Source organism: Oryzias latipes, chromosome 1, assembly GCF_002234675.1.
Source record: "Oryzias latipes chromosome 1, ASM223467v1".
NCBI lineage: Eukaryota > Metazoa > Chordata > Actinopteri > Beloniformes > Adrianichthyidae > Oryzias > Oryzias latipes.
The window spans coordinates 25761453-25779148 of NC_019859.2; the positions used below are offsets into that span (position 1 = coordinate 25761453).

At 40.0% G+C, this 17696-nt stretch overlaps 1 protein-coding gene and 2 long non-coding RNA genes across 3 annotated transcripts in view; 2 read left to right on the forward strand and 1 right to left on the reverse strand.

The window, feature by feature from the left end:
• LOC110013491 (voltage-dependent T-type calcium channel subunit alpha-1I-like) overlaps positions 1 to 17696 on the forward strand; it is a 435381-nt gene that overhangs the window by 246486 nt on the left and 171199 nt on the right. Inside the window, exon 24 of the mRNA XM_023954667.1 lies at positions 519 to 587. Within this exon, the coding sequence (XP_023810435.1) occupies positions 519 to 587 (69 nt within the window). The remainder of the gene's footprint in view (positions 1 to 518; positions 588 to 17696) is intronic.
• On the forward strand, positions 8229 to 11154 carry LOC105358438. Its single transcript, XR_002289405.2, has 4 exons — positions 8229 to 9626; positions 9715 to 9867; positions 10067 to 10155; positions 10427 to 11154. It is a non-coding gene; the product is annotated as an uncharacterized LOC105358438 (long non-coding RNA).
• LOC110014286 lies at positions 11799 to 15043 on the reverse strand. Its single transcript, XR_002289404.2, has 3 exons — positions 14610 to 15043; positions 13722 to 13942; positions 11799 to 12488 (listed from the first exon to the last, which is right to left on the reverse strand). It is a non-coding gene; the product is annotated as an uncharacterized LOC110014286 (long non-coding RNA).

The window sequence follows — 17696 nt, forward strand, 5'->3', positions numbered from 1 at the left end:
CAGTAAATGCACTGAACCTAAAGCTCCCAGCTCCATTGTTCTGATTGGTCTTTCGTCTAAGCCCCACCCCTACACAACAGAAAGGGGCGTTTTCTGATTTGAAACAAAAACAAAAGATTTAAAAGGAAAGATTGGAGCTTTGAAACTTAACAGAACATTTAAAACTGAAAAAAGTCAAGTCAGTATTTGACATTCGAAATCTGGGCCAGAATCAAAGTCTGTTTTTGGTTTTAGTTATTTTGAGTTTCAGCACCAGTTTTTCACCTTTCAGTTTCAAGTTGTTTTATTTCAAATTTTTAAACCTTTTTGCCCCCATTTGTCACCAAATTCTACAAGTCAAATGAATAGACATAATATTGTGTCCATTTAAGTCTGCAATACTGTGGCAAGGCAGCCTTGACAGATCTTGGGGGAAATAGTATGTTTTTTAAGACAAGACTATTTTTTTCTAACATTGTTGAACCATCTTTCCTTCTTTTATATTTTCAGTTATATGAGCTGTCATTTTCTTTTTGCAGGAAAGAGTGTTTCTTACGGTCTCCAACTACATCTTTACCGCCATATTTGTTGCAGAGATGACTGTCAAGGTAAAATGTTTTGTTTTTTTTTTTCTCTTGTGGTGTTTTTTTTAACAATTCTAACTTCTTTGTTTCTGTCCTTCACGTTTTATGTTCACTTAAATATTTTATGACTTTAGTCATTATGTTCTCGCTTTCTTCTATCATATGCAATACATTTCTTTTACAATTACTTCCTCTGTAAAATGTTGTCACTTTTTATCTTTTCTTGGCAGTCATACATTTACACACCATTGACTGTTTTACTTTTTATTGTCGTATCTTCAATTCAATTCAATTTTATTTATATACCCCAATATTACAACACATATGTCTCAACTGGCTTCACACCAGTAATTGTACAAAACATAAAATCAATCATTAAATACAATGCCGGATTCCTAAACTAAACAGTCTAAGTTAAACTGAGCATCCCTGCCCTTAGACCCTCCTTCTCGGTTAGGAAAAACTCGGTTCCGGGAAAAAAAGGAGAAACCTCAGGGATGTCCACATGAAGGAAATTCTGGGAACCACAGTCTGTCCTTGTGAGCAAAGTGTTCTATTTGGCTAGTAACTATGAGATCTTTAATATAGGTTGGTGTGATTCCATTTAAGGCCTTATAGGTTAGCAAGAGGATTTTAAACTTGATTCTAGATTTAACTGGGAGCCACTGAAGTGAAGCTAACACAGGAGTGATGTGTTCTGTTCTGACAGTTCCAGCTAACAATCTTGCTGCAGCATTTAGAACAAGTTAAAGATTTTTTAAAGAACGTTTAGGGCATGCTGCTAGCAAAGGGTTAAAGTAATCCAGCCTAGAGGTAACAAATGAATGGATGAGTCACTTTTAGATAATATATTTCTCATATGGTGAACAGGTGAAACAAGGCGGTTTTCCAAGCCTGTGATATGTGAACCTTAAATGATAAATCCTGTTCAAATAAAACCCCTATCCATCTGATCAGCTAGAGCAGGGGTCGGGAACCTTTTTTGCAGAGAGAGCCATAAACGCCACATATTTTTAAATGTAATTTCGAAAGAGCCATACAATAATTTAGTGTCCCTTTCCCACACTGAGGCACGGAGACTTAAACTCTTTTAAGGTTCTTTATTCTGGTTACTGCAGACCGCAACAAACGCCGTACAATTAATTCAGCAACTTCTGAATCTCTCCAGCGAGACGAGAGCGCTTCTCCCAAATTTATATTCGCTCCTGCCGCGTCAGCCCTCCCATTTCCCTTATTCGGCCCATAGCTGAACCCCATTGGTCCAAACTACCTAACAACAGGCTGAGCGACAGAACTGAGAGCCAATCAGATCTCTGCTTGATGCGGTGAATGAACTCCAGAACTTTTAACGCGGCCCAACAGCCAAGTCCAACTCAGTCCGCGACAATATGTTTAAAACTAAATATACAAGTGAATGTGTGCATTTGATGTAATTTCAACATTTTTAAAGTACAATAAGTCTGTGGATTCTTTTTTAATAACATTGTTATGCTGTTGCTGATAAATGATGAGTATTTCTCGTGGTAGTTTTGCTGATGGTCTAGTCTGGTTGATACGTGGTGAGTTTCTGCTTCATGCAGACGTTGAGACTTTAAACGTGATCGTAGGTCTGAATGTTCTGTAGATGTGACAAAGACTGCTCACATGCAGACGGGGAGCCAAACACACACTCACACGCCACAGTGAGTGACAGGCAGTGGGTTTTACGTATTTACAAACCCTGCGCAATTCACTTGCTGCCGGTCCCCACAACACCCCACCCCCACCCTCTGCTTTCTCCCTCACACATCCCGTCTCCGCAACTGCGCGCTCTTTCTCAGAGACGGGAGTGCGCAGTTTTAGCCACGGCAATTCACAGGTTTTCAGCTGGTACAAACTCTGTGAAATAATAGATAATAGTAAACTGAAAGTGCTGGCGCAGATTTCTCTCTCTAAGCACCGCTACTACTGCGCGCCTCTGGCATCGCATCGCGCCGAGGACTGGTCTAATGAAAAAAAAAAAAAGTATAATTAAAGATTTGTCTGCGAGCCACATGTGACCATCAAAAGAGCCATATATGGCTCGCGAGCCATAGGTTCCCGACCCCTGAGCTAGAGCATCTCTTAGGTATTTAGGGCTTGGTATAGTGACCCCAGTTTAGGAGGAGTTAATTGTCATTCAGGTCTTGATGTTTCTGATGCAGGCATTAAGATTTATTGATATCGTCCTTCTGGTCAGGTTTAATGGATAAATACAACTGCGTATCTTCCACATAAAAATGGAAAGTAACGCGGTGTTTCCTGATTATGTTTCCTAAGGGTAATATATAAAGCATAAACTGGATGAGTCCTAGAACTGAGCCCTGTGGGTATCTGTAGCTAAGTCAATTGCAATGAGAGGACTGTCCATCCAACCCATTGGACCTCTGATCCCTATGTCATGTTCTAATTTACGGTTCCTTTAATGGTTTTTAAATCTTTTAAGTTCTTCTTAGTTAAATGACATTCTTTTTTAAAGGATGAGCCCTCACTGACCCTGACGTCTTCTGGCACTGGCGTCTTAGTTGTTCCTAAGGTGAGGACCAAAACACACAACGAGGCCTCGTTCCACCATTACGGCCCTCGCCTGTGGAACAGCCTGCTGGAGAGCCTCAGAGAATATAGAGATTTAAGAAGAGGCTCCAGACCTACCTTTTTAATTTGGCTTTTACGTGACTATTACAATTTTTTATTCTTTATCTATTTATTAATGTATCTATTTCAAAGACTATTATTATAATGTTTTTAATATACTACCCTTTTATTGTTATTATATGTATGACAATTAAGGTTATGTTTTAATAATTTTACATATTTGATTTTTTTAAGTACTAATATTGATATATCTTATCTTATTTTTATTATTGTTATGTTATTATAATTTATACTCTAATGTTTCTTACTCCAGTTTTTCCTCTTCACTTATAGGGGTCCTGTTGCTCCGGTGCTCGTTCTCGTTGGGCGGGCTGGGGTCCCGCTCTGTGGTCTAATGGCCATAGAACGGGCCCTAGGCTGCTCTGTATTTTGCAGGCGCTGGTCAATACTGTCAAAGGCTGCACTGAGGTCTAACGGCACCAGAACAGAGAGTAGTCCCTTTTCTGAGCCAATAACAAGTCATTCGAGATCTAACTCGTGCAGTTTCAGTTCTATGGTGATGTCTGAAACCTGACTGAAAATCTTCAAAGTAGATATTGTCGTGGCGGTATAGCTGCTTAACTACAGCACTTTCTAGGATTTTTAAAATAAAAGGGAGTTATTATATTGGTCATATCTCCAGGATCCAGACTGGCCTTTTTCAGAAATGGTTTAACAACTGCATCATTACAAGACTGTGGCGCACAACCTGTTTCTAGAGAGGTATTTATTACAGTAAATATGGATTCAATAATTAGGGGGAAGGTTTCTTTAAAAAGCTTAGTGGGGATTGGGTCTAAGAGACAAATTGAGGTTTTGGAGGACGTAATAACTGACGTTATTTCAGCTTGATATACAGCGATGAAGTAGTCTAATGTTGCAAAGGTTTCTAAGGATGCCTTCATTTCTACTGCTTGAGCCTGCTCTGGAGTGATAGTAGGAATTACGTCCGAATATTAAATTAACTGTAGCTATTACTTTTAGGTTTCTGTGACTCACTCTTTTCACTTGCCCTCCAGCACATAAGGTAAAGCTAGGAACTGTTTGACTACCTCTGTATGGGGTTTGAAGCAGCGATAAAGGAAGCTCAGAGAAGAGCTGTAAACTACTACTCTGTGCTAAACTACAATCTCTGGGTTGTCAGGTTGCGCGACTAATGTAAGCAGAAATTTTCCTAGAAAGAAGTGCAGCACTGTCCAAAGTGGGATGGATGCCATCTCTCCGCATGAGACGGGGCTTTCCCCAAAACATGCTCTAATTGTCTACAAAACCAACGCTGTTTCCTGGGCACCATCCAGCTAACCCGCGTAGGGGTGTGTATTGGCAAGAGTCTGGCGATACCATACGTATCCCAATATTTTACCAAAACATATTTTCTTTCTTTTTTTCTTTAAATATAACTTTGAAAAAACTCCACCTGAATTTTAATGTCTTCCACTGTAATAAAATGGTCAAATTCAGTTTATTTAATGACCACAATGTTAAGCACTGTAACTGTATCTCATATATAAGTTGCATTTACCAAACCAAATTCATAGTGCTTTTATTCTGGTAAGTTAAAATATAGAAAGGGAACAGTCAGCATTGTCTGATTTCCACAACAAAATATTTTTCAATATAAGAAAAACAAAGAATGAATGTTCCTTAACCAATACGTTTCTATTAGGGAGATAAAATGCTGTTTAATTTCAACATTGCTCAATGTAGCTTCTCCAGTACTTTTAAACGGTTCAGGAGCCTGAATGGTGCTTCAAAAATAAAGGGTGGGGGCACACTAAATCTTTCCAGAAACAATAAAGTGTGTTGATGAGGCAGCATGACAGAACAAAGGAAAGTTGCTTTAATTTGACAAAGAATGTGCTTTGTTTACATATCAGTCTCGTCTGCTCTGCCTCTGCTGCACACTGAAAAAAAGGAGACAGCCGTCTCTTGGATTAATCTAAGCATATCTGGTGCATTTAACACAATTTCTACATGTTTTCGAGTGAAATGTGACTGTATAATGTATAATCTACATGAAATGAAGAGATTGCACATGGATTTGTTCAGATCACTTTGGAATTAAGCAACTTGGTTATGTTGCAATACTAATTATCGGGATACCACACGGGATTTCATCTCGCGCGCTAAGGATTGTTGGAAAAAGAAGGCAGCCATCTCAGTCAAATCCAATGCCTCGTGGTACGACACGTCACACCAAAACTTTCCCGGTAAGTCTTGAATTTCTAAATAAATAGTGACAAAATCTGAGCCAAATGTAGCTTAATGTCTCAGGAGTGACTACATAACGTTAACGTTGAAATAAGATGACGTTATCACTCTGTTTTATTTTAATTCGTCTTTTGAGCAGAAGCGGTCGACGTCGTCACATTTGGCGCTCCTAACATATTTTGGTCTCCTGTGTGAATTTTTTTTTTTTCTTCAATTAATCGAGGTTTACATTGTTTGTTAACGGCACTTTAGTGTTTGGAGAGATTTACATCGTACACCGTCTGCTAAGTACGACCAAATTTATGGGGCCACGCTGAAATTTATTTTTGTGGAGGATGATATTTTTTCTTCCTCACTTAGGAAAAACTGTCGAAATGTCAAGATTAAATTCGAAATAAAGTTGAAATATAATGTAAGAGTGTCGTCGTAGCCCTTACGGAGAGAAGGGGCGGGTTGCAGCGTGAAGCGAGAGAGAACGGGAGCGCGTAGCTAAAAAGACTGAAAATTTGTAGCTGGATACTGCATGCCGAGTGTAAATTGTGGACAAATAAAGTGTCGAGACTCCTCATCCAGCCGTGGTCCGAGTCGTCTGTCCACCAGCTAATTTCTCTGGACGCGGGGTCTTAAACACGAGCGCTGCTCTTCCCTGGAGCTGAGCCTGAGCGGCTCCCTTGCGCTTACGTCATCAAGCGTTGAGCAGGAAAGTGAATTTCGAGAATAAAGTCAAAGTGACATTGTTCTCATTAATAAATGCAGTTTCTTCACGTACGCTACGGCTGGGTTGTGATAAAACTTAACATTTACTAAAAATGCTGCGTAACCCAGAAGTAATGGCAACCGCTGAGTCACCATGGCAACAGTTACATGCACAACAACAACAAAAAAATCCTACACAAAAAATGTTCTGTGTGGCCCTAAAACTCTGTCCTTGCTAAGTGCTTACTTATTCGGCTGCATTATTTTAATTACTCCTCCCCCTGTTTTGCTTCAGATTGACAAACTCAAGTCATCTATTCACCTGGAGTCAGCTGAAAAGTCCTGGGCTCAAGTATTTGTGGTAAGAACAAGAAGTTGTATTTGCTTTTAAGGCTTTCAATGCATTACATATATTTTTGGTTGCTTTGCAAATTAGCGACAACTGAGTTATGTTTATCTCAGGAATGTATTTTGGGGTCAAACACCATTTTGTCCTCACTATAAGTTAATCATGTTTTGTTTCCCACTTTACAGTGAACAGTGCTACTAGTGTTCCAGTGAGAGAGTGAATGTGGCAATGCAAGGCCTGCCCTTCAGTTTTTCAAAGTAGGTCCCACCTTCTGAAGCATTATCGAGTAAGACATGTGCATTATGGAAATAACAGTCGTTCATGTGTCCATGTGTTCATGAAAGCTGTCCATCCACTGTTAGAACGTGGAATGCACTATTAATTCATTTGAATAGATGTCATGTTATTAAAACTAGCCACCATCATTCAGAGAGATGTATATTTAGCTGCCACGTGTGTCCCTGTAAGGATCTTGTGTCTGAAAGAGATTACTGGACTCATATTAATGCACACTTGAAAAAAAATGAGGTTGTAACTTGTATGTTTTTGCATTGCGACTTTGAAACAAATATTTTAGGATCTTTTAAATCCCACAAGAGCAGGAAACACAGACTTTACTCATCCAAAGATTTTAAACCAGGAATATTAATATCAGCAACTGTTGCTGCCCTAGATTCTGCTTCCACTGCTTCTGATGATGACATTGAGGATGCTCAACCAAGTAGCAGTACTGATGGTCTAAGTGACCTACCAGATGTAATTCAGCACAGTTTGGCAGCAGCTTTGTTAAAATTAGAACATTTTTCTTGTGTGCCAAGCAAAGCAATCAATGATTTTTTGGTAGAACTTCACTACCCGTATTTTCCGGACTATAAGTCGCACTTTTTTTCATAGTTTGGCAAGGGGTGCGACTTATACTCCGCAGCGACTTATATTAGAAATAAATTGAAATAAATACATTGTTAACCCTCCTGTTATGTTCATTTGTGAGGAACAGAGATGATGTTTCTGGGTCAATTTGTTGTATGAGGTATGTTAAGTGTTAAGAGGATGTTAAGTGACTCAGAGAATCAGCAAACTTTTTTTTACAGTAAGATCTTGAAGGCTAACAACATAATATTCTATTTTCCAATGATTTCATAGATTCAGAAATGCAATAAAAGTGAAAACTGTTTCTACAAATACAGGATGAAAACAGAGTAATAGTTGGCCAAATGATGCTTCATGAAAGGAATAAATAAATAAGTTTGAGAAAAAATTACTGTGAAATTATTAGATAAACAGTCTGCTATGATTGTGTCATATAAGGTTGTGAAAGTTAAAATGCGACTTATAGTCCAGTGCGACTTATCTGTGTTTTTTTCTACTTTATAATGCATTTTTGGGCTGGTGCGACTTATACTCCGGTGCGACTTATAGTCCGGAAAATGCGGTACTTAACTGACTGTCTCTCAAAATCTCATGTAGAAAGTGTTATAGTGAATACTTTTCAGAAGCACAATGTCCAAGTAGACAGAGTTGTTATTGAGGAAATAATCTGTTTGTGCTCAGCAAATCCTTTGAATAAGGCCATAGAGAAGGGTGGGCCTTTGAGTTCTGCACACCAACGTAAGCAATATTACAAATCAAAATTTAATGTTGTTGAACCGGTAGAATATGGAATGGTTGTGGAAAAGTTAGAAACTATATTGCATGGGAACCCCGGAGGGGTTTCTTTTACACTTCTGTCTTGAGTATGTAGCACAAATCCTCTGGTATTGACCTGCGTTCTTTTCAGTCTTATCAGTCACAGAGATGTTAGTTCACCTTTTGTGTTTAACCATAGTGCAATTGGCAACAACATCCACTCATGACTGTGATGGAGATACTGTGTTGGAAAAGTTGTTTGCTTTGTTTGTACACATTGTTTTTGTCATGTACTAATATGCATGGAAAACCCTAGGCACTAACTGGTGTTTTATTATCCTTTTTGTTTCATTTTCTGCGCACTTTTGACAACTTGATGTTGGCATGTTTTTTTTGTTTTTTTTTGTCAGATTCTGAAAAGTATTGGTGTTGCACCAGTAAACCTGATTTGGTGATTAACAATATTTCTTATGAAATTGATCATCATTTCATTTTTTTCTTTTCCCTTACAGACAGTGAAGTGAGACCATGACAAATCCGGCTATTCTCAGAGTTATCCTTGGACCCGACAACAGTCAGAGGGTTGTGATTTCTGCTGGCCTGCCTTCATCTGTGGCTGCATTAGAGGCTGAGATACAGACTCAATGTAAAATAATGACGCCCTTTCGACTGCAGTTTATGGAACCACTTTTTGGAAACGACTTTGTGAACTTGACTTCAATAGAGGAAATACAAGACAAAGCGACACTCAAAGTTGTGTACACATTCGGCCAACCTCAGGATCAAGATGAAGATAGTTTTTCCTTTCCTCAACCAGTGCTCCTGATGTCGCCTCATCTAGTTCTGGTGACAGCACTCTGATTCTTTCATCTCCAGAGTCTACCTCATCACGGTCATCATGGCCAGATTTGTTCCTTGTTCCTCGTTTTACATATGATGCAGAAATTAAGTTGGAGAAGGCCCATGTAGCTTTCAAAGAAAATGGGATGCTGCTGATTCCTGATCCAAAGCTGAAGTCTGACATATTGGAAGGGTTGATCCAGGAGGTAGTCAAACATACAGTATATCCCACGGACAGAAAGTTTGACCAAGTTGCAGAGGCACTCATCCTGAGGCATCCATGTTTAAAAGAAAAGGGCTCACCCAGTGGCTATGCGGGATGGAAGATGAGCCTCAAATACAAATTGTCAAACTACCGCACACATCTCAGGAAAGTAGGATGTCCTGAGGTATGTGTGAATGCTTTAAAACATAAACCAGCTGAGAAATGTTCTCCTGCTTATGATGTTAAAAGACCAAAGAGGGGTGAAGTGGATTACTGTCCCCCTTTTCCACTTGTAGAAAGTGAACAGTCCCTTGAGACAATAAGGATCGAACTTCTTTCGGATGTAAAGAAGCGCAACAACAGAGATAAAATCAAGGATAAAATGAACAAAACTTTTTCATTAAGAAGACAAGAAGTAATTTATGATGCTCCCATGATCAGCGAGCTACAAGAGAGATGGCCAGCTCTTTTTGATCCAGCAGAGGTAATTAAAAAATGATGCCTCGACAAGTTGTCGTAGAGGATGTGTTCATCTAAAAACAATGCTTGATAATGCTTTCATGTTATTTCAGATAAACGCAGAGTTCAAGCGCATTACAACCATGCCTCTACAGTCAAGGTTTCTGTCGCAGCTAGACTTTCTGTCTGAAAGTCTGCTGAGAGTGTTTGCAAAGCGATCAGGGAAGCAGGGCAAAATGTTGAAAGACATGTCAGACATGATAATGGTAAGAACTTGTCAATTATTATTAAACTTTTTTAACTATCAAGTGTAAATTGCAGTCAAGACTTGTATAAATAAATCCATTGCAAAATCACGACTTCCTCTTCCTGAGAGTACTGATGATCTGTCATTTTTAACGCACATTCACTGTCTATTGAAAACTTGAGTTCAAATTTCTGTATTTTCTTTTGTATTTCTTAAAGATGACGTGGATGCTAGAAGGGAGTCCCTCATTAAAGGACTTTGCCTCTATTTGAATGAGAATCCTGACATCTTGGTGCATGAGTACATGGTGAGTGTTAGTAGATTACTGATTTGCTACATTTTAAAATGTATTCAGTGCACTCTGTGATCCTAAAAACTATTGTAAAGCTTAATATTATTCATTTGAGCTAGAAGTTGTCGATTTTATTTTTCCTCCCAAATGTGCTATTGATGGCGTTGGAATCTTTGGCAACAATAATTTACTATGCTGCTCACATGTTTAAACTATAGCATGAGTACTTTTGCATTCAAAAGATCAGTTTAAAAAGCAATCTTCAATAAATATTTTCTTTGCCCAGGACATGACTGACGTCTCCACTCTAAGTGCCATTGAGAAAACAATAGTGGGAGTCTATGTTGCCAGGGAGACACCAGGCAAGGACTTTCCTGATGTTGGCATCTTCATCGAAGGTGTGGTGATACTTCAGGACCTGGATAATGTGGCCCTTGGAACAGCCATGCTGTTTGGACTTTTTTACTGCTTCAACATGAGTTACCCGGCACAGCTCCGCTACACTTTTGAAGTGATTCAAAAGGTGGTCATGGAATTAGATCCGACTGAACTCTCGAGAAAAGCCCAAAACTTAAAGACAAAACTTCAATGAGGAGAGATCATTGTTGTGCGGGTCACATGTTTAACTTAAGGTAAGAGGACATTTATAGTTCACATACGCCCTCTTGCATTTTGGACATTGAATTTCTAGGTGAATGATCAGCAACCCAAAAACGATCACATTGTTCATTGTAGTGTTTATTCTGTGAGATGGTTATAACTGTTTACCTGCCATGGAAACGTAGTGCCAGTTTTTTCTTTTTGATTGGCATTGTTCTTCAATTTTGTTTTTCCAAGTGAGAAAGGATGATTGTACACAATCTGAAAAGGTTATAGTTTAAAAAAAAAGTTTTAATACTTCTAAGGCTGTTTTGAATCAAGATGTCACAATACCAGTGTTGAAATTTTGGACACTTGCTGTATTTTTGACTGTATTTTGTGCTGTGGCTTTTGAAATAAAGCTTTGACATGCAACTGTTAATTTTTATTATTTATTTGAGTAAAAATGAGTAATGTTAACAATTCCAGAAGGTTAACGGAAAGGTATTTGCAGTTCTACAAATGATTTATTTTAATAACTAATAATTTTTTTAATGGTAGCACCATTGTTTTGAAATATTACTAGTTCTTACAGGCAGTTATATTAGAAAAAACAATACATATTTAATTTCAAGGTCTGATGTATTTGACATTAGAATAGAATTCAAAATTGTAATATGAAAAATAAGTTGTATTTAAGTAAGCAAATAGTTTTGGAGTAAACATTACTGAATAGTGTTGAAATAAAGTGATGAAATTGTGACCAATTAAACTGATCCAAGAGCTCAAATTACATTGTGGTAATATGTCTCAATCACATATTTCTAACACAAAATAATCAGTTTTGTTGAATGACATTTACTTGTGTTAATTTAACTTGATCGTTTGAGTTGCTGTGAAAGCAAAACATCTGTGTGCAACCACTGTCCACTGTTGAATTAAGTAAATCGAACATATTTTTTTTTTCAGTGCACCTTTGCAGCCACGCTTCTCACACACGGAAGTAAACTAACGCTCCTCGCCACGATGTCGGCCTTTTTTCAGAGGGTTGTACACATCCTTCTGATCCATCAGGTCGCTAAACTAGAATCCATTGCTGGGAGGTTCTGCAGAACTTTAGCCCGCTTTGCCGATAGCATTTTAGCCGATGCTAAGAGTATAAGCCTATTAGCCGCTGCCATGCTTCACTCGTTTTTGGTATCCATCCCACGTAAAAATGAAGTATTTCATGTCTCATAACAGAAACAAGCTGCCTCTGGCTACAGTCTTCCTGTTGTGTTGTGTGGAGTAGAGCTGCTCTAAGACGCTCCGTGTGCTCTGCTGCTAACTAGCGGTCAGAGGGTGAAGTGGACAACAAGAGTCAGACATTGAAGGACGCTCGGAAATAATTAAATAAATACAGTCCTGGCAGCATTTTGAAACGATACAAGTATTGCCAAATGAAATATCGCGATGTTTTGCCGAATCCGTTTTTTCTTACACCCCTAAACCAGTGGTTAAGTGATAAAAAGCAGCTTTACTTTTCATCATTGACTAGGTTCAGCAGGGGACCAGAGAATATTACACTGAATATTACAATATTACACAGATACACACATACCACACCTATTATTATCCTGGGCGGCTCCTTGGTCCTCTGGGTCCTTGCTCCATCCTTGGCTAGCGTCTCGCTGTCCAGCACCCAAACGCCCTGATTGATGCTGCCCGGAACAGTGCACGGTGCCTGTCCTTTGGCCTTGGGGTCCTAACGCCAGGGTTGCCCAATGCTCCTGGGTGGGTGGGTGGTAGTATAAATGTTATCAAGCTTAAAATCAATAATGTACTTAAATTAGCAACTTGCCATTGTATCCCCTTACTTTCTCCCCCCCCTCTCTTCCCTCTATAAAAAAAAGAAAATATAATGTAATAAAAAAACAAAAACACAAAAGGGGTTTATCTACATATACACCCTGGCTTTCCAAAGATACAAACCCCTTATTGCAATAGTAAAAACTGTTCAACACAAAAGGCAAATTAAAAAAAAAAAAAGTTTTTTCTGAGACAAATTCTCTCTGTCAGAAGTTTGTCCGCTCAAAACTGATAAATGACTGCTGGAAATAAACTAGATTTCCTATTCATTATTTTTAATAATTAATCCTATCCAACATAGTACCGTGTTGCGGTTCTATGTCCAAAGGAGCTGCTCCTAATACAAAGAAAGCATGCTATGTCTTCATATTATGTACATACAAATTAGGGTATGCATGAGAACATGTCAGTGCTGCTAAAGAACAGATTCAAACAATGAGAGCAGATAAAACAGTGAAAAATGAAAGAAAAAGAGTTACTAAAATCAGCTGTGTTCTTTATTTCTTTGCCATTATCTGACTTTCTGTCTGGTTTTTGGTCTAACAATCTAACTCCCACCTTTTCTCAATTATTTTTTCACAGTTGGAGCACTCTACAAACCGTTAACATGGAAGTATTGTTACTTCACTTCTTGTGCTGCTTATGTGGATCATTAACCACTTACATGTGCTATGGCTAAGGTTAGTGATGGTCTGCGCGCCAACAGCGCCATCTGGCAGCCATCTCCGAGTTTATGACTGACATCCGTCACCTAGCCGGAAAGTCACACCGTTGCAGGTTGCGTTGCATGTCAGCGTGCCAAAGTTCACCGGCACACATAAGCCCCTTAGAACCCTTCCCGATCCCAGCCAAGCGTTTTGACCTTGTTTATGTGGATTCGGTCATTGCTTTTCTCTCTGCCTGGGTTGCCTGTTTTGGTCTGCCGTCAGACATTACTTTGGACAGAGGCCCCCAGTTAATTTCAGAACTTTGGTCGGGAACCGCGCAATCTTTAGGTGCACCGTACTGCGGCTTATCACCCTCAAGCGATCGGGTTGTGTGAGCGTTTCCACCATTCTCTTAAGGCTGCCCTCCGCATGATGCTCACAGATGACTGTTTGTTGGATTGTTTGATGTGGGTCCTGCTAGGGCTACGCTCAGCTCCTAAGACCAACCTAGACGCGTTCTCAGCAGAGTTGGTGTTTGGACAGCTGCTCCGAATTCCAGGGGAGTTTTTGTTAGTCGTCTGCGCCCGGGTCCCCGTTTGACGTTGGCTCCTGGCCCCGTGCACCATTGCGTCCCACGGTCATCGTTCCAGTCTGCCTAGTTTGTTTTTGTCCGACATGACGCCCACCGATCTCCCCTTCATCCTCCCTACGGTGGTTGGTTCCGTGTCCTGGAGAAGGGGGACAAATGTTTTGTTCTGAACATGGGCATGCGCAGAGGGTTTGTGACAGTGGACCGGCTTAAACCAGCGTTTGTGTTGACAGGCGACTCTGTGCAGCCAGCTCAAGTTCCTCGCCGTGGACGTCCTCTTTCCAGATCTGCCACGTTCTACAGACAACGTCCCACAGTTGGCTGCCCAGGATGCGGGTATTAAGTCGTATTACTAAGGGCGGTGTCCTGGATTCGTCTAATTTGATTTAGTTTAGGGATAACAGGAAATACAAAAATCACTTAATTTAATACAAAAAAAACCAATACTGGAAATCGGCGGTGCCTCCACTTAACAGGAATTTAACATTAGAATTTTCCTACTAAGAATAATTTGAATTTAAACATTACAACCTTATTTTATTATTTTTTTCCTTTATTGTAAATTAACCCCCACCCACAGTTAAATGAAATAAAAATACAGTTCACGTTAATCAAGAAGAGGTGGGGAAAAAAATCAGTTCCTTACACTGAAACCACAGCAACAAAATATTGGTATAGTCCCCTTTTTACTTTTTGTTTTTTTTTGTTGCAGGCCTGATCGATGCTCGGGTGTGTTGTGGCCAAAAACTGAAGAAGGCCCTTTCACTTGCGTAAGCAAGCAGAAAAAAAAACGTGCACATACTCACTTATCGGATGGTTAGGGCAACTGTTGGCGGGCGAAAATGCTCTGCAGGCAAACTCAGCGTTATCCAGCTGCGCAGCAGGACAGCGGAGGCGGGAATCTCTGAGGCCTGGGGGTTGGAATCGCTCAGATGACCGGCAGGGTGTGCTCGATCTTCCACGGGTGCTCGGTCTTCCACAGGTGCTCAGTCTTCCACAGGGTCCAAAAAAGACTCGTATGACAAACAGTGTCCACAATTTTAACAGAAAGTTGACTCTGCGTCGAACTTGAAAAAATCGTAGCTACAAGCCTTCAGCATCAGCTCTGCTCCTCACCAAGGTCTGACTGTCTCTGCCAGTTAGTGAAACGTTTTTTTCCGATTGCACCTCTTAGACACACCCACTTATCTCTGAATGGATGGCTCATTATACGGACAGGTAACATAACAAATCAAATTTCAGACTTATCAAAAAATACATACAGGTTAGGCTGTGGGGGGGGGGGGCAAAATCAATTTTTACAACATACAAAACCAAAATAACTTCATTCCCAATGGAATAAAAAAACTTGTTAAACAAACCCAAACAAGTGGCCATTGAACTTTTTTTTTTCTTCAAAAAATACATTTTAATCTTTCAGTGGCCTAGTCTAAAATTTATTTCTTTTTTCTTTCTTTCAAATTTTCGACTGGGCTACATCAGTTTGGCATATGAGCTATTAAAGCTTCACGTTCTGAAGTCAAGACGTGTCTCCTCATCATTGTCACACTACAAGCTTACAACTAAGCATTAGAACTAAAGGGTTTCAGTTGTCTCCAATATCATTTGTACAAACACACATGGCATCAGTGTTATCAAGTGTGAAATAACAGATATTTTTTAATCAACTTTCCTTCTTTATTTCTTCCTGTGAACTCCATATGCCTCAGTTCCAGCTCATCTTGCTCTGACTGATGCCATCTCTCACCTCCCTAAAAATACTTTGTCTCTACCTACCAAGCACAGTATGCTTCAAGTGGAATGCTTCCATCATTAATCTCTGCTTATGTCTTCGCAAAAAAGTACGACGGAGTTTTAGGGCCACGGTGCGGGGAAAAAAATTCTGGCCAATGTGTAGAGTTTTTTCTCGTCATGTCGAGAAAAAACTCGTCGTGTCGAGATAAAAGTCGAAATAAAGTATCGAGATTAAAGTCGCAATGCTGCGCGAGAAGTGAAGCTGAATCTTTCAGGAGTATTCAGTGTTATGGCTAATGTTAGTGAGCTAGTGGCTTTGTACTTCAGAGTTTACGACAGTTTTATGGCCACCAAGAAAAGGTAAATTTAGGAGATGAAAAATCGTAAATTTACGGGGAAAAATTCATAGATTAACAAGGAGAAAACACCGAAGTTGTCTGTTTATCAGAGCCTAGCTTGAAGATGAAATATGTGGAGCCTTTTGTGAAGCTTTATTTCCGGATTATTATACGTTTAAAACAAAGAGATTCTGAACCTTTTGGCGACTCAAAATCAGATTATTGTCAGTGGATCCGTCTTTCCGGGGTTCGGTGTCGGTAAAGCGGACTTTCAATAAGGAGCTCAGAGACATGTTTGGGTGTAGAGAACCGCTGCAGCCTTTATTCTCCTTTTTCATTCACACAACCTGAAGTTCATCTGTCACCTTACGTCATGAACCTGTCATCCTAACACCAATGCGGAAGTAAACAGTGTTACATACGCCCCTCCTGCAGATGAAGCGTCCCGTTTCATCATTAAAAAACAAAGACGACTGAAAATAGTCTGTTATATTAGCATTACAACGTTGAAAAAGGCAAAAAGTGCTTCTCCACCTCAGACGGAAGCATCACACAAACATAGAGATCTGGTCTTTGGTGGAGAAAGAAAGGATTCAAGCGAACAGCTGCAGGGATACCGATGTCTTCATTGGGCTGCAGAGATCCTGCAAACCCACCATAAATAAATAAAACTTTAATAAATTGTAAATCAAACAAATGAGCTCCCAGACATCTGGAACGTTATCAATAAACATTCAGCTCACCTGTTCAACTACGTTTAGTCGGTCTGATCTGCTGCTGCGCGGCGTTCACCTGCTGCTCTGCATGCTCACTTCCACTGTAATCTCGTAAATTTACGAGTTTTTTTCTCATAAATTTACGAGTATTTTTCTCATAAATTACGATTTTTCATCTCCTAAATTTACGAGATAAAATCTCTCTTGCGCAGCATTGCGACTTTAATCTCGAAACTTTATTTCGACTTTTATCTCGACGTGACAAGTTTTTTCTCGAAACTTTGAAGCTTTCTTCTGCGACACCCCTCGTGAGGGGGGCTCCAGGGAGGAGCGCTCCGTGCCCACTGACGTCCGTTCCCTGAACGCAGGGCGCAGCTGCAGGGGGACGGAGCGAACCATGTCCCTGCAGACCAATCGGACTTAATGAGTTAATAAGACTGCCATTTGTCCCGCAGCTCTATGTGAACCAGCAGCCGAATTCAGGCGAACCATGTCTCCGTCTCACACAGTGGCTTTGTGGCGGTCACATGCACATTGGGTCTAATGGCACCAAAGGATGTGGGATGCGGCTGGGCATGCGTGTTTCTTTTTGTTGAACCATGACTGAAGTGTCTAAGACCTGAAGTGAGGTCCATGCTGTTTGGCTGCTTATAGGTGTGTCAAAAACAAATTGGTTTGCTGCTGGAAGTTAGATCATATATTCAACCTCCACTCCGATGCCGACGGAGCGCTCAAGTCGGCTGTCAATTAAATCCATAATTTAGCCGCATCACTAAATAATCCGCAGGGATGTAAGCGTTGGAAAAAAGTAGTGGCTTGTAGTCTGGAAAATACGGTATATTAATTTGCGACAGGTCTGTTGTTGTAACACTTTTTTTTTACTATTAAGACTTTGAGCCAAAGTGAATCCATAGCACCCCACAAAATACCTGCAAAAAATTATGTCATGCTTTAATTACCTCTCTCTTGAGCTGCGTTCACACGAGACGATATTCATGCAGGAGGGAAGTCCAGTTTCAATGTTGAGTCAATTTGTAGATGCAATCAGACTCCTTGAAGCGCGTTTTGAGCATCAGACATGGCAGTCTGCCAGGAGAGGGTGGCA